A 23,844-nucleotide genomic window follows, 5' to 3' on the forward strand; every position below is an offset into this window, starting at 1 on the left:
ATATATATATATATATATATATATACATGAGGGTGTGTTGAAAAGTAATGCCTCCTATTCTTTTTCTGTAAAACATGAAAAGAAATTTGAATGAAACAAAGCATAGTCTGCACATTAGTTCTTCCTGCCACTCGGTGCAAAGTTTTCTTTTACAGAATTCCATCACAACATATTTTCAAATTTTTGTCATAGGTGACTGTGTGGCAATAGTAACAATTGTATGGAGATGTCTTTGTGGGAGGGAGTTGTACATTTATAGTGTGGGTTGATGTAACTGAATGGAGATGTCTTTGCGGGAGGGAGTTGTACATTTGTAGTGTAGGTTGATGTAACTGTAAGGAGATGTCTATGTGGGAGGGAGTTGTACATTTGTAGTGTGGGTTGGTGTAATTGTGTATTTTATTTGTTGTGGGATTGACATGGAAAATGTCAAAACATGTCATTATGGCAATCCATAAAATAATTGTGATGTCATATTGTGGTCATTCCTACCTTGTTTGGTTGTTTTTTTTGGGGAGATTACATCTGAACTTGTTTTTTTCATTTTATTAATGCTTCTTTTTTTCGTGGTGTGTGTGTGTGTGTGTGTGTGTGTGTGTGTGTGTGTGTGTGTGTGTGTGTGTGTGTGTGTGTGTGTGTGTGTGTGTGTGTGTGTGTGTGTGTGTGTGTGCGTGCGCGCCAAGGTATTGCATCATCATCTGTCACACACATGCGAGTTTGGCATCGGAATTACTTGATTATTCGAGCCACTAATTGGCTCTGTGCTCAGAGGCATGACACGTTCATCGGGGTCATGACTTAACCTTCAGAACGTCCATTGGGCCATCTTGAACCCTGTCACGTGAAATTATTACACATTTTTTACTCTCCCCAGAAATAAATTTATATATATATATAATTTGAGCTAAACATATAATTACAGTTTATCTAATATCATCATCTCTGGATTTCTCAACTCTGACTTTTGTACAAACATGCTTATAGATTTAATTAAGGTGACAGCAAAGAATTTTTTTTTTTGATTAGAAATACAAACTTTTTCCTTGCTATATAAGATGTTTTTTTTCATCAACTACAAAATATTGTTTATCGAGGGCATCCATTTATATGACTAAAAAGATGGGATTTTTATGGTGCCAGGTCTGGATTGCACGGGTAAGAGGAGAGGGGGGGGGGAACAAATGCTTAAGTATACTAGGTAAGAGATTATAAGGTTATTAATCATTTTCTTTTCAAATTTTGCAAAACAAAAGTGCAGGTTAACCTTGAAACGCCCACACACAAAATATTTCCCATGAGAAACGTGCTCTCCAGCTGGCAGCATACGAGGGTCATACTCTGAAAGGTAACAACGGAGGTTTTAGCAAAATATTTCCTTTATTGTTCCGAATCTATTTGCATAAATTTCAAATTCATTTGTGAACTAGCATTTAGATTTGGATCGAATTGGCCAAAAATGCCATAATTATTAGATCCCAAAGGAGTTGAACTATTTTTGGGTGAGATTACACCATGTACAGTGGAAAAATAATATTTCATTGAAAAGCATTTGTTGATCTTGTTCTGGCTTTATGTCTCAGCTCTGCAGAGCGAGCGAGCGCATACAGCATGGTTTCATGAATCCTTCCGACCTCGGCTGGCGGCACCAAATAACCTGATGGCACCTGCATGGGAAAATGGATACAAGGCCCACTTGAATCACTGCCTTGATTTGTTTTGTACAAGGAGCATACAAACTTTTTCAAGATTTAATCAAACAATGCTGTAAATGCATCTCGGAATATCAATTGCTGGATGTTCCACCTTGCTCTCATGCACCTGTATGTGCTAGGTATGCAATGGTTTGCAACACCGCACCTGTGGTACTGCCACAATGGTGGACTCGTGTTTCAAGTCAAACTTTTAAATTGCAACCAAGCTGTAAAGTTCCTTTAAAACGCACGAGAGTGGATTAATATCCAACAAGCATGAGGCCTTTTTCACTTGTTTGTTGTGTGACACACAGGACCAGTGATTGTTCAAACCAAGATCTTCAGACTTATCCTAATCATGCATTTTTTTCATGCTTTATCCACATTGGGTTTTCTTTTTTTGGGTGGGGGGGGGTATTTATTGCCTTTTCTTGTTATTTGTTGCTTTTTTGTTTGTTATTTGTTGATTTTTTGTAATAAACAGTGTAGTGTGCTCAATGAACACAGGAAGCAGGACAGCCACTTCCTCATAACCTCTGTCCGGGCCACGTGGACTAAAGCAATAAACGTGAACCAGATGGCTTTCCTGCACATCCCGCTGACAAAGAGGAGCTGGAACCTGTGTGGCAGAGCGATCGAGGGACGGATGAGCAGACGAGACAACTCGTTTAGTGGTCCTGTCGATATGGCCCGAGTGCATGCAGGACGGCCCATAAAGATTTGTTCGTCCCAGGGGGAGTGGGAATCGGGATGCTTCATGCAACTCTGGTTAAGCTAGTTAATCCTTCATGAGATGACAGAACAGATGTGCCTGAAAATGTCGCAACCAAATTTGAAAACGAATTTGAGCAGCTTGATGAGCAAGAGAAATCGTGGCAGTGCATTTCTCCTCATCGCCATATGCCCTCCTGCTTGGAAGCACCGTAAGCGTATCACCCTGTCCCTCACAATCTATCAGGAGTTGGAGTGAAAGCCAAGCAAAGCTCTTGGGCCCTCCTGGCATCTCGTCAATTGAGTTTAATGAGAATTGATGCATCTAGTAGGAGCTCTCGGATCGCCGCAGGCATCAAGGCTGACAGGTCGCAGTAAAAAGTGTCCCCTGTTCCACCTAAAATATAATCTTGAGGAATGTATGATGACTTCCGTAAGCTGAACATTTGCCCAGCATTCCGATGTCTGTTCCACCAAGTGCACATTCTCCAGGAATCGGCTTGATTGTGTCTGTGCTGTCAAAATGTCGTCTTTAACTTTCACTTATACCCTCACTTTATGGACCGTCGGTCTGAAACATGAGCTTAGACACGTAATTCCCTGAATTGAAACGCAGCCTGATTACATAATTTGTAGCCCTTCAGAGGACCACGCTCGACAGCTACAATAACTTCACTCAGCTGGAAGTGGTACTAAGATCCATTTAGAACTCTTAAGATCCATAATACAAAAGTTACTCAGTAGCTCTGTACCATCCAGATAATCAAAATTATTTTCCTGTTCGACCCTCCCCACCCCCATCCCTAGTTTTCCCATGGCACCGATGAGCAAGGACAGGGTACAACAGCTTCGAGAGGAGTTCCAGAGATGCGGACGAGAGGATATTCAGCAAACAAACGAGCCGCCACTACCGGAGGCGAGTACCCATAATGCATGCTGACACATCAACATAATGTTGTCCAATGCAAGTGATGCATGTCCAACCACATTGACACACACCCTCACCTGAAGGTTTTTAAGACAACACCACTTTACTTCGACAATAAGCCATGATTACAAAGGTCTTGGTGCAATGCAAAAGGGACTCTAGTCATCTATGTTTCATTATACACATTGTTTTACCAAAAGTATTGAGATAGCGAACTTGAAATTAAGCCTCCCAACCTGCTTGTGTATGTTTTCCCACAATGCAAAGCAACATGTGCTTTATAAAGGTGTTTATTTTGGATGGGACGTGACATTTCAGAAGATGCTCCACTCGCAATGATACGACAGCGATAGTCATTGTATCTACCAACTCAAAAATGCAGGACACTTCAATTACTATTATTTATTTCATGTAGCACCATCGTCACACTTATATCGAGAGCATCGTTGCATTCACTTCCCACTCAGAGTCCTTTCGTTATGGTTACCATGTTAGCTGTACGCCAATATAAATATCCCCAAAATATTAACTTAAATCCATGATCATCTTAATGAGTATCCTGGATCATTTCATTCATTCACATCAGCCAGTTTTCAGTACACTGAGTCACTCAGGCCTCCTTCAACTCTGTTTAGGAGTATGGGCATACTCATCACACTTGCCAAGTGTGGTTAGCAGTATGTATCTCAATTCAAGCGAATAAGAGTGCACTTAAAATAAACTTTATATAACTAACCCAGCTCAATGTTGTCCGTGATATCAGCTGCAGCTACAGAACTCGCAACCATTTCCTGGTTTACAGTCACCTAAACCTGCCACTGGAGGCAGTATTGAAGTGCCAGATAGTGAAGTCTTTTAACCACAAATTCACGATTACAACAATACACTTTGTTATTGAGAATCGAGGTACCTAGTAGGAGCTCCTGGATCGGTCGGATCTGCCATAGGTATCGCCACCCTCCCCTCCACTCTCTTCTCCACAAGATCTTCAGCAAATGTCTTCTACTGAAGTCGCTGCGGTTCATAACCATGCAAAATGAAGAACTCGGTCTGTTGGTGAGGACTAATGTCGATCCGTGTCGGCAGACAAGTAGAACAATGCATTGAACAATGAACAGGACATTCATTGAGGTGTTAAAACCACAGTCCGAAGCAAGGAGAATATGTCGTTTCGAGCGCTAACCCTTCATCGTAGAAAAAGACCCATGATGCTGTATTTAACAGCTGTGTCAGTTGTGCTGTTTCGTGACTTCTCATAAAGCTGCATAACTCTGTGACCCAAGAGTAGGAGGTATCCTTTGCAGTGATTTGTGCATGAGAGAGAAATGAATCCATCAGTATGATACATCCATCCATTGGGACCATACTCTGTGCAAACCGTTGGTGCTGCCTAAGCAGTCTCCTTGGCTATTGGGTACAATCTTGGACGGGTCGCCACTCCCACACAGGATACCAGCAGGCTGGCACTCATTTTGCTGACCTCAGAAGGATGACAGGCAGAGTCAACCCCACCTGGGATTCATTCAACAGCCGAGTAGGATTTGAACTCAGGATCCTAGGATCCCAAGCCCACCACCTTAAAGTATGAAACGAATGTTCGAAACTTACTTATTGAGATAAGGCATCAGTGAGTGCATGATACAGATTTCATAATGTGGACATTTTTTTTCAATATTTTAAGTTTCCCCAAATGTGAAATTCTTATTTTCACTTCCTCTCCGCATATTTTATCTTAACTAGTGTGGGCCCGTAGGTGCGTGGCCATACGTGCAAAAAAAAACAAAAAACTGGATTGGGGCATTGTTTCAATTATATCGGAGCAACCATATCATAAATGGCCATAACTTGGGAAACACTTGGGAAGCAGCTGAAACGAATGAAGAAGAACGATATCAAACTTTGAAAAGGCACATACTCAGGTCCCAGCGTCAATTGTGACATCATATCAAAAAAAAAAGAGGAAGCATTGTGACGTCATTCGTGATGTCATAGCACCGTGTCCTGTCATTGGTTGACAGATAAATGGCCGTAACTTGGGAACCGCTCATCCGATTAATATCAAACCTTGAAATGGCACATGGGCATGTCCCCCGCAACATTCCTGGCAAGTTTAAATCAGATCGGACCAGTGGTTGTCGAGAAACTGCGGTCGCAGACACACACACACACACACACACACACACACACACACACACACACACACACACACACACACACACACACACACTGCTGGAATTATAGATAGATGAGGTTCATGAAGTCATGAAATGATTAATCTCTCAGCATTGTTATTACATAGCAACCATGTAATGTTAAACTTGTAATGCCTCGAGTCACAGCTTATAACTTGGAGGAGCGATGACGGTTTATCATTATTGCTACGTCTGGTTACGATTTCTGGATCTTGAAACCTTCACCCAACCCAAAGCAATCTCGAGGTCGGGCCTGAAGGTCAAATGCTCGTCTCATTCGGACGGTTTGACAAGCCGTTGGATTAGAGAGGTCGCTTGCTGATATGTATGGTCACGCACAGGCGGGTCCGACAACCACCTTACATGGCTGCTCCCCCCCCCTTCCCCTACCCCCCTCCCCCTCCCACTCCCTCACCCCGTGTGTTTTGTTTGATTTGAGTGACTCGACAAGATAATGCAAAACACTTGTTTGGAAAAATGGTAAAACATTGAGGATTCTCTGCATCTCATCGCCATGAAGGTCAGCTGGTGGCTCTTTGTGTTAAAATAGCATTCAAATTGTGTTGCAGTTTAGTTTGGCTTTGTTCGAATGTCGAAATATTTATCCGTGTCAATGTTTTCATAACGCGGCTCAACACACTCTGGGTGGGGATGGGATTTGAACCAATGACCTCTCAATTTCCCGTCAGGTCGTATAGTCACCAAGCTGATGAAACATCCTTCGCAAACCCAATATCATCAGGACTGCAAGAGATGCTCAAACAATTGCTGTGGAAATCGAGCATGAGATGTTTGTCACTCTTGTGGATTTTATTTTGTTATTCTTAAATGTCCCTCTCCCCAAAGAGGAAACAGCCTACGCGTTCGCTCCTCAGTCTGGATGGCAAGTGCTCGCTATCTCTGGGCGAAAGTGGAGAAACCCGGACCTCACGACCCTTTAAAATTTCATTCCAATGCCGGTGCTTTGTTCTACGCCCTGCTGACGACCCCACCGCTGTGATTTCTTTTTATTTCTACCTCAATCACATCACATCACATTTGACATTGCAAACACGTATTTAGGACGTGCAGCATAATACACTCCGACTGGGCGGACAGCAACAGACGCCATACTCGAGGGTAAATGACCGCAGTTAACCGGGCAGCCTATCGATGACGTGTTTGAAGGCTGTAAACTATACCTCGTACCTGCAAACTTGAAGGAACGACAACAAAGATTTGATTCGCATGAGCCTTTTTGGTACGCTCGTATTCCGGAGGTCAAACATGGGTTCCGTCAATAGTGATAATGGCCTCCTTGCTGTTCGAGGAGAGTTGAGATGTTCTATCCCCTAACAATGAAGGAATGGTCCTCCTCAAGCAAAGATGGGAATATTTTGTGTTTTAAACTCTGCGTTTATCAACCAGCATTAAATTGCTAGTGGACTGAAATATCCCATGCTTTCTTATCTTTTATAAGAGTAGGCAATTGTGTGTCAGCACCATGGATTAATTACAAACTCCTACCTTGACGACTGCTGAGAAGGAAACGGCAAACCACCCAGTGTAATATCTGCTTCAGCAGGACAAACGAGAGAGAGAGAGAGAGAGAGAGAGAGAGAGAGAGAGAGAGAGAGAGAGAGAGAGAGAGAGAGAGAGAGAGGGCGAGAGAGAGGGCGAGAGAGAGAGAGGGCGAGAGATTAGGAGAGAGAGAGAGAGAGAGAGGGAGAGAGAGAGAGGGAGAGAGAGGGAGAGAGGGAGAGAGAGAGAGAGAGAGGGCGAGCGAGAGGGAGCGAGAGAGAGAGAGAGGGCGAGAGGGCGAGAGGGCGAGAGAGAGAGAGAGAGAGAGAGAGGGCGAGAGAGAGAGAGAGAGAGAGAGAGAGAGAGAGAGGGCGAGAGAGAGAGAGAGAGAGGGGCGAGAGAGAGAGAGAGAGAGAGAGAGAGAGAGAGAGGGCGAGAGAGAGAGAGGGCGAGAGAGAGAGAGAGAGGGCGAGAGAGAGAGAGAGAGGGCGAGAGAGAGAGAGAGGGCGAGAGAGAGAGAGAGAGAGAGAGAGAGAGAGAGAGAGGGAGAGAGAGAGAGAGAGAGAGAGAGAGGCGAGAGAGAGAGAGAGAGAGAGAGAGAGAGAGAGAGGGAGAGAGGGCGAGAGAGAGAGAGAGAGAGGGCGAGAGAGAGAGAGGGCGAGAGAGAGAGAGGGCGAGAGAGACAGAGACAGAGACAGAGACAGAGACAGAGACAGAGAGAGAGGCGAGGAGAGGGAGAGACGGACGGACGGTGTGATACACATGATGCTTTTCTCCACAAATATAGGATATACGTTTTGAACACTTGTATGTGGGGGAACTTTACATCCGAGTGCCACTGCATAAGCCTTTTCTCTGTATCATGTATTAATGTTATTGTTGGTAAGTGTATGTTCTAAAACCATAATCCATATTGGCCAAACATTATATAGTATTTGTAAGGAGTCAGTATACTCCAGCCTGATGGCTGAATCAGGTTGCGAGCACAGCAATTAAATCCTTGGTGTCTTCACACACGTGCCTTCTCTTCACCACAGAAGCAAAGGGTGCCAATGGAAAGTTGGAATGACCATTCCTTGGATCATCTGGAGACTCGGCAACAGCTTGAACAGTTTGGATCCATCCCAGCCACAAGGAAATGCAACACTTTGCCTTGGTAAGGCCTCAGCCTTCATTCATTGCTTTTACCGCCATCTTTCTGTTTCTTTCTCTCTTAGTTTGCGAGTACACAATTGCATTTCCAGAAGCAGAACCATTTCACTAAACTACACACTTTGGCCTGATAGTGGAATCCAAAAACGTTTCTGCGGTTTCTTTATGCTCTGATGTCTTTCATCATACCTTTCCGCATTTTTCCTTTTCTCTCTCCTATTCGGGTAAAATCTCTACATTGCTGAGGTTTTATGGTAAAAACCCTGAGAATGATTCTCGGCTTGTTCTGCCCAGGCCTCTGAAGAAGCCTTGCCGGGGCACAGCGATCGAGTCGCGTGTCTGGGACGACCATCGAGTGACGACGATGGATCCCGGCGCGGATCCGCCATTCAATGGGAATCCAGAGACCGGGCCAGGACTGTCAGTTAAGGAATCCGTGCCACAAAATGATCTGGGAACGACACGGTACCCAGGTAACGAACCGACTCATACCTGCAACGGGCATAGAAGACCCCAATCCGAGGTGGGAATGCGTCCTCCCATCCGTCTTGACGTTCCACCGCCCGGCGTGGAGTCGGCCTATAGGGTATGCACCCAGCCGGACTTTGGAGCAACCAGGCCCGTGACTGAGAAGCACAGCCAGCAAAGATATTGAACTTTCAGGATACGCATGACAAACAGCAATTCACTCTGCTTCTGCACCGGGAATGCTTTTGAATTCCCTAAACTGTGAACTTCAGAACGATGATGAGCATGTCACGGTTTTTACATGTTTGTTCACATGCATTGTGTGTGTTCTATTTACAAGTCGTCACCCATAGGAAGAACCCTTCACCTCCAGCCTAATGAACTTTTATCTTCATAGTAATTTGTTAATACTGTGATGCTAATATATTGCCTTTCTCAAGTGGGAATTTTCATTGAATGGCAATATTTATACTTCCTTGCCTGGTAGAGCTTTGGTCGCCCGGTGTTTTGGAAGTGGTGCTCCTTGCAAAAGTGAAGGACGACCGTGACCTTGGCCTCAAGTTGCCGGTGTCCGGGTTCTTTTGGATGGCAGAGCTGGCCATTGGCCTATTGTGCAATTCAAACTGACCGGTACTCCTGACTATCGGCTTGAACACCATGCTAACGGACAGTACAGTTCATGAATAAAGCTCAAATGAACTTTGAAAAGGAAAAAAAACTTCTTTTTTCTTTATTTTCTTTTTTTAACCCTTCAACCACATAAGTTGTCGCCAAGAAAAATGGTTTGTGTGGGAGTACGAGTGCAGCTGCACATCCCACACGGTTGTGCAGCTGCATGGCGGGTCGGCTCAATCCCCTTTAGCAGTGCACGTGGACCTTCCACCTCACCGCTCCTTGCTGATCCGCACATCGAGGTGCACGCTTGACGAGGCGGAATCGAGTCGTAGCCAGTCGTGGGTACCTTGATTTTAACTGTCGTACTGTCACACACAGTGGCATCTTGCATGGGTACTTCAGGAACAAAATTAATGTGTATTATAACACAAAACATCTGGAGGATGCGGCGATGGAAAGTTATATTTTAAACTTCTCAATTGTTTCTGCTTATTGTCCGTCGGTTTTGCAAAGTGCAAGCAGATGTGGTGATGACGGTGTCATGGTCCGAGCTTTATTGATGGTGTCACCTCGGTGCTAAGCAGAATCCCAGCTGTGCAGGGGTCACCGGGCAGGTGGTCTAGCCTATCCTATAGCGGCCACGGTGTAATGGTCAGAGCGAAAATGGATTTGAACCTCCCTCTGTAATTGACAAACCATCCATATTATTAACCCCCTCGTTTTTATTTTATCCTTCATCTCCTCTTGAACAGCACGTAACCATTAAAGGGCTCGCTTGGAGCCTTCGTGACTGCTTAAGACCCCAGCGTGTCCCACCCGCTGCTTTGCCAATGACCAGGAAATGAGGCTGTCAGCAAAGAGCCATCCGGACGCTGGAGAGGATAGGCGGTTTTGGGGATGGAAGGTAGGGGAGGGGACGAGTGCGGAGCGTCGGGGAGGGGATGAGGTCCATGGGGGGTTATATAGAACCCCCACCTTCCCGCGCGCCGCCCGTCCGCTCTCCAGGCACAGTAATGGCTCTTTGGACTGCTTGGATGTTCGTGGTTCTGTCTCTCGACCCTGGACTCATGGCCACGCCAGGTGAGACTTTCTGAGGACATGTTTTTTCCAGCAACTGCTCTTGTTTAACGACTACTGCTGGCTGGGTTTATTTTCGGGTTCAAGGAGGCAGCTATACTTCGAGATGCGCTTGTGGAAAGTCAGTTCTCCCACAACTAGTTTCATGAGTGTCGTTGCGACTGGAATACCGCTTCACTCGGAATTGACTTTTACTGAGTCAGGTAGTGGTTTACCAAAGTGGTTCTTATTTAACCAGTGGTTCTACGTTATATCGTCACTATAATAACGACTTTGCGCAAGGGTTGTGTGTCTTTAGACTAGCCAAAGGTTTCCGAGTAAGTCGCGAAGACCTTGGGGCCTATCGGGGATTTTCGTGGCCAATCTGAGGCCAAACAGCCCCCTCCTAGGGCCGATGGCTCACGAAGCATGACCACGGACGCGGTTTGAATGTAAATGACCATTTAATGAGGAAACATCCCGAGTTTCAGCAGGTGCACGCAAATGGACTTCAGTCCAATCCCTGGATCTAATGAGCAGACACCGATAAGGAGGATCATTAACGGTGCACCACGCGAGGCGGTTTACAGCACGGTGACCTCGTCCTTTGTCGCGGTTGTACAGAGAGGTGACAGCGACAGATGTACAGAAATAGAAGGTATCTGGAATCGAGCCAGGAGACCCCCTCGTACCCTGACAGCACTTAGTCCTGTGATGTGTAAATGGATTCTCACTCGGGAACTCGACGAATCCACGGCACTTGCAGCCGCTCCCACGAACAGCACTAATTGCGTCATAGAGGGATTAGGGATGGCAAAATTACAAGCATTCTCACAGGCCATCTTCGAGCAAAGGGCCGTCTGGACCTCGCGGAGGTGTCCTCGCAGGGTCTGAGAATGTCAGAAAGTGCAAGGTTATTTTGTTTACCATGTGGACGGTGGAGGTATAACGATCCGATCGGGCAACATCTGTGCAAAAACAATTTGTGGTGTTTATTTTTAAAATGGTCCTGTATCTCAGGTCTAGTTCCACGTGAATCCCTTGGGTGTATTGACTTCTTTGTTGGTGACACGTCGGACTCGGAACGATGCTCTGCTTAATGCAAGACCCGTGTGTGGCACAGCAATTTTGTTGCTGGAAAGCCCTTTGGCCAGGCGATGCTCGGCTTACAAAGACCTTTCCTTGAAGCGTCAATACAGCCTGTCCGACTGAACCAGCCCCCCACCCCGTGTGTACCCCGTCTGCTCCTTGTGCCTTTATGCACGTATTTGCATAAGAAGAATAATGTTTCACAAGCACAGCGCTAATTAGGGTGGCCCTGGCCCGGTCGGCCACTCCCGCCTCGTCGCTAAAGAACATGATCAATCAAACCAGTGGAGACCCGATTAAAGGTGATGAAGTGTTTCCAGGGACGATGGCTTTTGGGTGCTAATGCCTCTGAATTGGAGATTTCCCCCCACACCATACCACGTTATTTGGCCATAGGCCATACAATCAAGATCCACTCGATGAAAAAGATTTCACTTTGGTTTTCGGCTCTGGTTGTGCACTGCATCATCGACTGCAAAAATGGAGGAAATGCCACAAACCGTTGTTTAATTGATGACACAGTGATCCAAAAATATTAATATGAGGTCCCTTACAAGGAACCTCAACGCAGGGGGACATTCGGCCCATCAAGCCTGTTCAATGGTTGCCAATCTATGGATCTGAGCATCAAGCAAGGAAGCAGCGTGCACCATTTTAAAATTATTTGGTCTGACTCGGCCAGGATTCGAACCACCAACCTCCCAGACTCAGACAGGATGCTCTAACCATTATTGATTAATGAACAGTTCGAAATGATGTGCGATTTTGACGAAATGATAAACAACCACCAAAACACATTTCCACCACTTTGACACCTTACCTTGGGTACAGCAGGACAAGGGGATCCTTGTGGAGGGACCATCGTGGTGGACTCTCCGAGCTACGTGAGTTCACCGGGCTATCCCCGAGAGTACACCGCAAACTCTGACTGCCAGTGGGTCTTACGAGCACCGGAACCCAACCAGCGGCTTCAACTCAACTTCAACCCACATTTCGAGCTCGAGGGTCAAGAGTGCCGGTGAGTGAATCTCATTTTGAGACCTCTTTGGATACCTGGCATGAAGGTATTGGTGTTATTTCATAAAATGACCTCGTGAGCTGGTGTTATCATCTGTGAGGGTGGGGTGAACCGGTGGGGGGGAGAGTGGGAGGGATTTGGGGGATCTTTCAGCTGAACTGATGAAATTAATAGAGGAAAGGAATAGAATGTACCTCAAAGAGGAGTGGGTGGTAGGGGGTTGTGGGAGTGCAGAGACAAGCGAAATGCATTTGGGAGGAGGAGGAAGGTGAGGGCCATGTATGGAGAAAGTGTGGTGGGGGGCTGGGGTGAGTCAAAAATTCCACTGTGTTTGTGTACGTAATAAATGTATAGCCTTGTATGGAAAACCATATGCTTGCTTCTTCGCTGTCGGGTTCATCTCAACATTTTGCCTCTTTATAAATGGTCTCACCTATCCAACGATGCCTCTTCTAAAGGGACGATCCCCGGGCGTTGAGACCACATCTGAAGTCCCACTCCTGAAACCAAAAATGTTCTTGAAGTGAGCGCGCGACTGGCCGCGTGCCGAGCGCATTGTACCAACAGCCATTGTTTGATGTCCATTCCGGAAAGGCGCGAAGCTCCACAAAAACCATCACCTATTTTTGTCTGCAAAGATCGGCTTCACTGTGCGAGGCATCTCGGCTTCGGCATTGCGAGTTGTTGAGGAACGAGCAGTCGGCTACACATATTGGAACCCTCATCTGAACTTGGTGCTAATTCTGAGTGGTTGTGGTTACCTTATTGAGCAATTGGTTTGTGTACCTCCATGGACATTTTTCAGTGCAGGTGTTTACAAACAAACTCCAAACTTTTGTGTAGTTTATATTCAAGCTTCTGTGAACCGTAATCTTTGTGTTTGGGACTCCTCCGGTCTCTAGATCGAGCTGAAGTGTTCATGACCACACGTCTGGCAGGACTAATAGAGGTCGTGGCACATGAAGCTGCTATGCTGTAGATGTACCACGACCAGACTCCAAGGAGGCACTAAACTGTACTTTGCTCCAATAGCTGTCCAAGTGTTGCAGTACCACTGGAATGTGTGTTTATTTTTTATGGCCATGCAAGTCGAGTGTAATGGTTATAAAGAGAACAATGCAGATATTGTATTTAGGAAGATTTTACAATGCCCCGAGCAATGACTGCAGAACATTTTTTCTTGAGAGCAAATCTCTGTGAACGTACACTGGAGTTTGGGAACCATGTCTGAGCTCAGCAGATGTGCACAAATAAACATCTACATGACGATTTCCCACTCAGATAAACATGGTATTGTGAGCTCGTTAAATATGATTGGAATTAACTGTTGGATAATGCAAGCTCTACAATGCTTACTCTGAATGGCGAAATGTTTCCTTAAAGAAAAACAATGATTCTTTAGAGGTGATTATGTACGACTCTGTACTTGCACCCTGCAACACTGCACACGCACTCTGCAACACTACACAGCTCTGTACTTGCACCCTGCAACACTACACAGCTCTGTGCTTGCACTCTGTAACACTGCACAGCTCTGTACTTGCACCCTGCAACACTGTACAGCTCTGTACTTGCACTTTGTAACACTGCACTTTCACTCTGTAACACTGCACAGCTCTGTATTTGCACTCTGCAACACTGCACTTTCACCCTGTAACACTGCACTTTCACCCTGTAACACTGCACTTTCACTCTGTAACACTGCACTTTCACCCTGTAACACTGCACTTTCACTCTGTAACACTGCACAGCTCTGTATTTGCACTCTGCAACACTGCACTTTCACTCTGTAACACTGCACTTTCACTCTGTAACACTGCACAGCTCTGTATTTGCACTCTGCAACACTGCACTTTCACCCTGTTACACTGCACTTTCACCCTGTTACACTGCACTTTCACTCTGTAACACTGCACTTTCACTCTGTAACACTGCACAGCTCTGTATTTGCAACACTGCACTTTCACTCTGTAACACTGCACTTTCACTCTGCAGCACTGCACAGCTCTGTGCTTGCACTCTTTAACACTGAACATCTCTGCACTTGCACTATGCAACACTACATAGTTCACTACTTACACTCTACGTCACTGCTCCACTCTACACTTTCAACTCCCTTACACTGTGCAGCTTGAAACTTGCACTCCAAAACACAGAGCTCCATGCCTTCACTGCATGAATTGAGAGACAACACACATGTTGTGCAAATCCATAAGGGCAAAGCTGGATTTACAGAGAAAATAACAAAAACAAATAACTAATCCCTCCCAGAATGAGCTGCGAAATTGCTTGTTATGAAATCAAATTTCCATCTCCTTCTGTTGGAACTGAGAAACTTCTCATGTTGGAGATTCGAGCTCTCCGTGCCTTTGAAAGACACTTCAGAGGAGAGGAGGCAATGTCGCCTTTCAAGATGCGCCAACAGAGAGTTTGCGCTCACGGCCTTGAACTGCAGGCACTACTGCTTGTTGGACACTTCCGCAAGGCACTTCTGCTGGCTCCCTATAGCTGTGTCCAACGATTCTAAGAGACGCATGATAAGCACTAAAACATCCTTTGGTTTTTGCTAACTTCACGGATTTGATGTATTGAGCGACGCAAAGGAGCAATTGTAAACATTTTAAATGGAGATATAAATCCAAACCTGATGGTGTATTTTTACTTCCATCACAGAAGGAGGAAGGAGGTTATGTTTTCAACCCTGTCTGTCTGTTTGTTTGTCTCTCTGACTGTGAGCAGGACATCTCAAAAAGTTATGGACAGATTTGGATGAGATTTGGTGGGTAGGTTGGGTGTGTGTGACGAGGGTGGCCATCGAGGGATCTCAAGAATCGAGGACAATTGCATTTAGTGCACAGTGAATATTTTTTGAAGACTAAATTTTTAGTGCTAATTCATAATAACCACAGCTATGGTGCCCACTAAAAAGTGAAACGTGTACTCAACTCCAGGATGGACTGATGTTTATATTTCTGTCCTTTCCTTACATCATTCAGAAGTTTTTTTGTTCCCAGGAAGTGAATGTACATGTGTTTGCACTCTTCTGAAACATGAATGCAGATCTGGAGCTCTGCTTTCACACTGTCCACGTCCAGTGTGTTCCCCTCATTTCTCCAAGCGGGGTGGTCATCATTCTGTGTGAACATTACTGCATGGGATTGAAAATATGTCGTAACTGACCATTTTCATGTTCTTGAACTGTGTCTGGGCTTTGCTGAAAAGTTTCAGAAAAAACTTTCCTCACTCGGGGCACAGGGTACAGAATGCGTGATGTTCGCCCTTTCTGCTTTTCCCGATGAAATCGTGTTCTCTCGACCATTCTGAGCTGAAGGACGTCTTTCGCTTTGGCATCTCCAGCAAGACAAACGTTTTACATCGTCACGCAACAGCCATAACGTGAAGACGTCATTAGGAGACCTCACAAATAGGATCTTCGTTGGCATTCGCAGGACCAAAACAAAGGAAGGATTAATTAAATGAGAAAGGTATTAACCAATGAAAACCAACAATCAAAAGTTAAATTGTCAGTCGAAAGTTTGAGTGGCTCAAGAAGAAAATCGAGGACAAAATAGTCCGGTTTCATATCAAAGACGACAAAGGAGCAGAAAACCGAACTGTCCTCTGTAAAACTGGACAAATGGCCACCGTACCTGTGATAGACAAGGATGAATTGGTTCGATTTTGGTGAAGATCCACATCTGGATCTGAGAATTTTTAAAGTGATTCTTCACCATTGAGTGATAGGACCAAAAACGAGATGTAACACAGATTCTCAGAAAGTTATGCACGGATTCGGACGAAACTTGGTGGACAGGTTTTGTGTGTGTGACAAGGAAACATTGATTCCATTTTGGTGACGATCTGGATCCGGATGCGATAATTTTTTTTTAATTTTCAAGTGATTCTTCATTATTGAGAGACGGGGCCAAAAAGGATGGGGCCATATTACATGATATTTCAAAAAGTTTTGGATGGATTTTGACAAAACTTTGCCAATAAGTTTGGTAGGTGACAATTGCAAGCCAGTTATATTTTGGTGTGTGACAAGGACAAATTTGGTGCAGATCCAGATCTGGCCTTTCAGTGGGATACAAAACGTAAACTGTTCAACCTGGTGGAGGTATGCGTTCCACCGAGTGCCGTTCTATTCTGATCTTTTTTCATGTTCATTGCGAAGCCGAAGACCTAATCTCGATTGCCAACGAAGCCGTGTGGACCTTTTCCCATGCAGTTTGTTTTCATCGCGAGGAGGTTAAACAACTATGTTGAATGGACAAAAGGTTCTGATGTCGATAGGTGGAGACCTCGTCATCTCAGCAAGGCACAAGACCATTGGCCGTGAAAATGCAGTTTTAAAAAGACAAAATGGGATGTGGAATTCTGCAGGGTGTGTTCCGTTAGTAAGCAGCTTGCTATCGCTTTCCAAGCCTGTGACCCAACAATGGATGGAGGCCCTCAATGTCAGACATGAGATCAGGGCCATCTCTGGACATATCCCCTGCCTTGCTCTCCAAACTGTCTGCCAATGAGATCCAAGGCCAACTCCACACATGGTTTACTGACTTCCCCCTACTCTCGTAGCCAACGTGTGGCTCTCAACAGAATCCTCATCTCCTCTCACTATCAAGGCTGGTGTGCCACAAGGCAATGTTCTGGGCCCAGTCCTATTCATAATCTTCAACAATGGTATTTTTAACTGTCAAGAAAATCCTCTTTATCTCTTTGCTGGTCACTCCACCCTCTGCTGTGACATCCCTCATCCTTCAGATAGGCGGGCTGCAGCCTCTTCTCTCTCCTCAGACGTTGAAAAAAAATCACAAGCTCATCAAACACTTCGAATATGTTTTTCAATCCTGACAAATCTCACACTCTCGCACTCTCTAGGACCGACGAGAAAACCCTCCCATCTACTTTCTTAACAATCTCTTGAGGAAGTTCAGTCATTTAAACTCCTGGGACTCACAATCAGCCATGATCTTTCTTTGACGAACCACATTTTAAAGTTGTTTCCAAAGCCAGCTGTCTAATGGGCATCCTCCGTCGTGCAAAGTCATCCCTTGACCCACGTGAACTCCTATCCATCTACAAGGCCTTCATCTGCAGCTTAATGGAGTGCTACTCTCCCCTCTGGGCTGGCTCCCCTGCCTCACACCTTGCCCAGCTTGATGCCATAGAAACCAAGGTCTTCAAGATCATTGGAATCTTCTACACTGAAGCTGAGTCTATGGGTCTATCGCTTCACCATCGCAAACAGGTCGGTGGTCTCTGTCTTCTCCAGCCTCCTTTCTGGTCATGCACCCTATGCTCTTTCTGTTCTTTGTCTCCTCCCGTCACCCCCAGATGTCTGCAGTGCTCACATGGCCCACCATCAACCCCCTTCTGGTGAAACTACCTATATCCAGAATCACTGCTCACCTCCCCTCATTTGTTCCTCCTTTTTCCCCACCTGTGGAACCAACTTCCACATTCTCTTCAATCTCATTCTTCCCTCCAGGTCTTCAAGACAGCTGTTCACCACTATCTCAGATCATCCTCAATTGTAAACCATGATCTTTTCTACCCTCATTAACCCCACCCAAATCACTCCTCCTTACAATTTTCCAGTTTTCCCCCCTTGGAGTTCCCTTCTGTATCCATCTTGTCCACCCCATGCATACGTGTTTTGCGTCCTGTTTTTATCTCTTACATCCTGATCTGTTCAGTGTACCAGCTCTTCCATGAGCCTCGACTATGCATCCAAAAAAAATCATTCAGTATCAACTACTTTTCAAGCTGCCCACCGAGCTGCCCGGCAACTGGAGCAAGTGATTAAGAGAGGTGCTTTGATATGTTAGCAAAAACGACTGCAGTATTTGGATTCAAAACAACACTACAACCAATGAAATGTACAGATCAAGCATACCCCTGTTATGTATATACTTCTTGGTCCTTATATTATTGAAATGTGAATTTCAACGTTTAATTGTTACATCTACTTTTCATCATAATTCTTCAATATCTACAAACATGCAACCTCCCTCTCCACAAAATGCACAGTGGCAATGTCCATAAATATGCTTGGCAAGGGATCCCTCCTTCTGACTCCCCATTTATTAGTCCCCTAACCGGTTTCACCGGAGGCGACTACAGGTTTGCTCTCCATCTGTCCATCAGTCCGTCCGTCCATACTACCTGTGGTTTTTCAGACTTTTTTTCCCCATACCCCTCAACATATTCAAGTGAAACTTGGTACATGACTCTATTATGATAAGTTACAGAATGTGTTTGAGTTTCAGGGCATTTCGTCAAATTTTCATGGAGTTATTGCCTTTTTGGACTCAGAAAATTTCACATATTACACATGGCTCAGTGTTCAGCTGTTCCGACTCCACCCCACTGGTTTACACCAATTGGCTGGACAGCTGTCCTGACTCAACCCCAATAATATAATGTGCCACCATTGCATGAAGCAGCACAGAGAGGCAGGCCTTAAGCCTTCGGCCTGGGTGTTAGTCCATGGCCTCGTGCAATTGGAATACCAGGTTATGTAACCACGATGTAATATCCAGTATATGCACATAAGCCATATGCATGATTTTGCTTCAAGCATGTACATTGAGTTATTTTTAATTCAAAATAGGCAAAGGTTAGAAAGGAACGAAACATGGTGCATTAAAAAGGTTCTTTTTCATTTTTGATTCGGTATCGGCTCGAGCGTGCGTCAAAGCAAAATAATTTTTATCTCTGGTTATCCTCGTTGTCTTTATTGGTTTATAGTTTATCTTTCTTTTCCTCATGCTCTGTCACCTCGGCTAACGGAATCATTTTGTTTGAGGAAGTTGTCACAAGAAGATTGAATAAAACTGGAAATGACGACCCGGACAGCATTTGCTCGAATAGTTTGAATCTATATTCTATTGTAACTAGTACGTGGCCGTACGTGCGAAAAAAAAAAAAAACCACACAACAACAACAACTTTCAAACAACTACACACGCCGTTCCTTCGCTCTCGTAAACGGCGACTGGATTGGGGCATTGGGTTTATCTATAAATGCGCATAAGAAATCGAGAAATTATTAGAATACAGGAAGTCATCACTATCCGGAAGTCCGTACATTGTAACCCGTAATGGGGTACGCGACTGAGGTTCTCTTCCCCATCGGCCACGCCTAGGCAGCAACGTGTCTTGTCATTGGTTGGTAAATAAATGGCCATAACTTGGAAAGCACTTGTCCGATTAATATCGAACCTTGAAAAGGCACATACTCAGGTCCCCAGCAATATATCTGGCAAGTTTCAATTAGATCGGACCAGTGGTTGTTGAGAAACAGCGGTCACACACACACACACACACACACACACACACACACACACACACACACACACACACACACACACACACACACACACACACACACACATTGCTAGAATTATAGATCGATAAATGTCAGTGTGTGTCAGTCAGTCAGTAAATTTACCTCCTCCATAACTCCTAAACCATGAAACCTAGCAGCCCCAAACTTTGCATGCAGACTAACGGAACACCAAGGTGGTGCTTGAGTCAAATTTGGGTGTTTGGATTCAATAAAACACCCCATTTAGAAGATAATTAACGGCCTTATTTCATTATCCTTTACCAAGGCATCATTCTTGGTCACCTCTCCCTCACAGGGGTCTTAATTTGCTATTTCGTTTGGCCTGCTCAACAATGCCTTGACTTGGAACAGGCCGCAACGGTTTCTTAACGATAAAGCGCTCAAATGTTTTTTTTTTTCACTTTCCTCACTTATATCATCGAATGCCTGATCTTCATACCTATGAATTTGTTGTATGCGCCACTTTTGTAAGTGCTATAATTTTCAAATTAGGAGCTTTTTGCAATTTTTATGCATTATATGGTGCGATTTCCACGATCTACTCTCACGGATTAAAGTATATAACCAAAATATTATTTATTTTTTGAGGATCAGATCATGTGGGCGAAAAAGTGAAATCTGAAAATGTTAAGAAATTGGCGATATTTTGGTTTTTGCGGGTATGCCTCATTACCAATCAGCTTGCTCTCGCTTGCCACCCCTCTTCCTCCTCTCTTTCTCCCCTCTCTCTCTCTCCCACCCCCCCTCTCTCTCTCCCTCCCCCTCCTCTCTCTCCCTCCCCCTCCTCTCTCTCTCTCCCTCCCACGCCCCTCTCTCCCTCCCTCCCACCCCCTCTCTCCCTTTCTTTCTCCCTCTCTCTCCAAATGCTCTCCCCTCTCTCGCCGACCCCTCTCCCCTCTCTCCCACCCCTCTCCCTCTCTCTTCCACCACCCTCCCCCTCTCCCTCTCTCTTCCTCCTCTCTTTCTCCCCTCTCTCTCTCTCCGACCCCTCTCCCCTCTCTCTTCCACCATCCTCTCCCCTCTCTCTCTCTCTCCAACCCCTCTCCCTCTCTCTTCCACCACCCTCCCCCTCTCCCTCTCTCTCTTCCTCCTCTCTTTCTCTCCTCTCTCTCTCCCCTCTCCCTTCCCTAATATTCCCGTTAGTGAAGCGGCAGGTTGTATTTGCCCGTTCATATGATAACCACAATTAAAAGACGACCAAAAAGTTAAATATGTCCTCACAATTCTCGGATCAACGAGTGTTTATATTTCTGTCCTTGCTTCGCATCATTCAGAAGTTTTTGGTTCCAAGGAAGTGAATGTACATGGTATTTGCATTCTCCTGAAAAATGGATGCAGATGTGGAGGTCTGCTTTCTCACTGTCCACCTCCAGCATTGTTCACCTGGAGACCGCCCATGTTGTTAAAGCCTTGGTCACATTTGCCACGGCGGCCGTGGGGTCTCAAATCTGCGGCCACGAGCAATTCTACGGCGACTGCAGTATTTCCACGGTCACACAATGTAGCAGTCACATATGTTTTTATTTTTTGGGTAGCCGCACGGCGTGTTTATAAATTGTGGAGACCGAAAACGTGGGGGTGCCGTACGGTTTTTGATTTGATGTCACACGGCTACCTTAGGGAGTCCCTGCAGCGGCCATAGAATTTTCAAGGCAGACGCAAGGAGACCTCAAGGCGACCGCAGGGGTCCCTAAGGCGACCGCAGGGGGGCCTTATGGCGAACGTGCGGCCAGACGGACGGTAACGAGTGGGTATATATACCAGTCCTTTTTTTTAATGAAATAAAAATATACCAGTATATATAACTATAATATACCGTGGTCCCCCAGAATCCGAACGGCCAAGCTGTTTGAACAAATTGGAATCCGAACAATTTTTTCGAGAAAGTTTGGCCCTAAAAACTCAATACATTTTTAAAAATCGAACACAACGTAGCGTTCATGTTTGTTCACGTGTCTCCCCCACCTGTTCGAGCCGCATCTTCGCGCTTTGTTCATTCAGTTCGTCGGTGGAAGTCCTCGTGAAAGCATCTCTCGTGTGTCGATCGATACGAAGGCCTCATTCACATTTGCTCTACGGCGAGGATAAGGCGGCCGTACGCCCTCTGAATTGACAGAAACATGCGGCGGCCGCAGAGAAACTGAGCTGGCCTGAGGCCACCTGAAACTGAAACGCCGCTTGGCTATATTTTACAGGCCGTAGGGGCGCCGTGGAATTATAACTGCGGAGTTATAACTTTTTTTATTTCTACGCTCGCCGTAGCCATTAGACAAGCCAAGCTATGATGTAGATGTGTTCCACGTCGACCGTATGTAGGGCGTACGGTGGGCTTGCGTTTTCCGTGCGGCTGCCGTTAGCTCTTCTTAATGAAAAATGAATTTTCCCAACCCCCAAAAAATTACGGCACCCCCACGTTTTCGGTCTCCATAATTTATAAACACGCCGTGCGGCTACCTGAAAAATACAAACATGTGTGACTACATTGTGTGACCGTGGAAATACTGCGGCCGCTTTATAATTGCGAGTGTCCGTACATTTTGTAGACCCTCCGGCCACCGAGCCAAATGTGACTTAGGCCTTACCTCTTGTTTTCACCTTCATTTTTCTTTTAATTATTAACAAAAAAAGCAATCCGATCACGTGGTGTGACGGACTGTCGGGCAAGGATTGAATTTCACAGCAAAACCGGTTGTAATTTGGAATATCCATGATTACGTCAACCCGATGCGCTTGATGAAAGTGATTGTGGTTCTGCGGGCATCATGTTTGATGAGCTGCTCTGGGGGCAGCGCTCTCGCAGAGTGCACGAGCGATCGGAACCCAGGCCGGAGCTTGAGCCTGTGTGGACCTTTGGATGTGGTGATTGTACCAGTTTACATACAATACACCGTGACCGAAGGTCATTTACTCATCCAATTTTACCTTAAACATGGGGAATTTCAGTTTAAAGTGTTTTGAAAGTGGGTTTTCTTTGGGTCCACGAACGGATTAATTCACTCCATTATTTCTTATTGGGAAAATATTTTTTGAATCCGAACTTTTTGCAATCCAAACAGCCTCCTGGAACGAATTCAATTGGGATTCTGGGGGCACCACGGTATAGGCAAACACCTATACTCAGATCTCTAGCGGTAGCGCACGGTGGACGCACGGTCGACGCAGACTGCCACGGAGACCGTACGTAGGTGCACGGCGGGCGAAGGGGAACCGTGCGTCGACCCTGCGTTGCCCGCAGGTAGTCACACAGACCGCAAGGCCACCGTACGGCGACCGTGGAAATAGTGCGGCCGCCGTAATTTTTTGGGGGTTGGGAAAATTCATTTTTCATTGAGAAGAGCTAACGGCAGCCGCACGGAAAACGCAAGCCCACCGCACGCCCTACGTACGGTCGACGTGGAACACATCTACGTCATTGCTTGGCTTGTCTAATTGCTACGGCGAGCGTATAAATGAAAAACAGTTATAACTCCGCGATTTCATTCTACGGTGACCCTACGGCCTGTAAAATATAGCCAAACCGCGTAGGGCCACCCTGAGGCCACCTCAGTTTCTCTGCGGCCGCCGCACGTTTATGTCAATTCAGAGGGCGTACGGCCGCCGTATCCTCGCCATAGAGCAAATGTGACTGAGGCCTAAGCGGTGCCGAGCGCTCCGTTCCGTTGGAATGCTTGTTGAGCGCTTTGAATCAAGCAAGCGATTGACAAGCAATAGCAAAGCTGTTTGCTAATGGAACACACCCTTGTTTTATGGTGAATCTTTATTAATATAATCATTAACTTGGTGTTGGTTTAATGGTTAAGGTGGCTGGTTTAAGATGTTATCGCCTTGAGTTTGAGCCCATGTCGTCCAGTTCAAAAAACACCAGGTCGGGTTAACTCAGTCCGTCATCCTTCCGAGGTCGGCAAAATGAGTACCAGCTCACTTGTAACAGGGGCACTGCATCAGCGGCACAGCTACGCCTTCAAAGAAATGATGCAACCAACAGTCATAAGCTGCATATGAAACAACACCAACATTGAAGATCCTTAAACCATGATGTACAGACTTTAATACAGTATATGTATTCGT

General features: G+C 45.5%; 2 protein-coding genes across 9 annotated transcripts in view; both read left to right on the forward strand.

The window, feature by feature from the left end:
• LOC147030323 (partitioning defective 3 homolog B-like) overlaps positions 1 to 9,369 on the forward strand; it is a 178,696-nt gene extending 169,327 nt beyond the window's left edge. For 4 of the 6 annotated variants that reach the window (XM_085874248.1, XM_085874247.1, XM_085874246.1 and 1 more), the window contains 3 exons: positions 3,210 to 3,318; positions 8,060 to 8,178; positions 8,469 to 9,369. In XM_085874248.1, the coding sequence (XP_085730374.1) occupies positions 3,210 to 3,318; positions 8,060 to 8,178; positions 8,469 to 8,829 (589 nt within the window). In that variant the 3' untranslated portion in view covers positions 8,830 to 9,369. Of the gene's footprint in view, positions 1 to 1,580; positions 1,832 to 3,209; positions 3,319 to 8,059; positions 8,179 to 8,468 lie in introns of those variants that run through there. The other 2 variants (XR_015056311.1, XM_085874249.1) reach the window with 2 other exon arrangements.
• An 810-nt stretch (positions 9,370 to 10,179) lies between these two features.
• The window catches only part of LOC147030324 (neuropilin-1-like), a 77,976-nt gene continuing 64,311 nt past the window's right edge, over positions 10,180 to 23,844 (forward strand). Inside the window, exons 1-2 of one of the 3 annotated variants that reach the window (XM_085874250.1) lie at positions 10,180 to 10,337; positions 12,234 to 12,420. In XM_085874250.1, the coding sequence (XP_085730376.1) occupies positions 10,199 to 10,337; positions 12,234 to 12,420 (326 nt within the window). In that variant the 5' untranslated portion in view covers positions 10,180 to 10,198. The remainder of the gene's footprint in view (positions 10,338 to 12,233; positions 12,421 to 23,844) is intronic. The other 2 variants (XM_085874253.1, XM_085874251.1) reach the window with 2 other exon arrangements.

This window comes from Eptatretus burgeri, chromosome 3 (genome assembly GCF_056783735.1).
Source record: "Eptatretus burgeri isolate ZD-2024b chromosome 3, Ebu_testis_v1, whole genome shotgun sequence".
NCBI classification, from domain to species: Eukaryota; Metazoa; Chordata; class Myxini; order Myxiniformes; family Myxinidae; genus Eptatretus; species Eptatretus burgeri.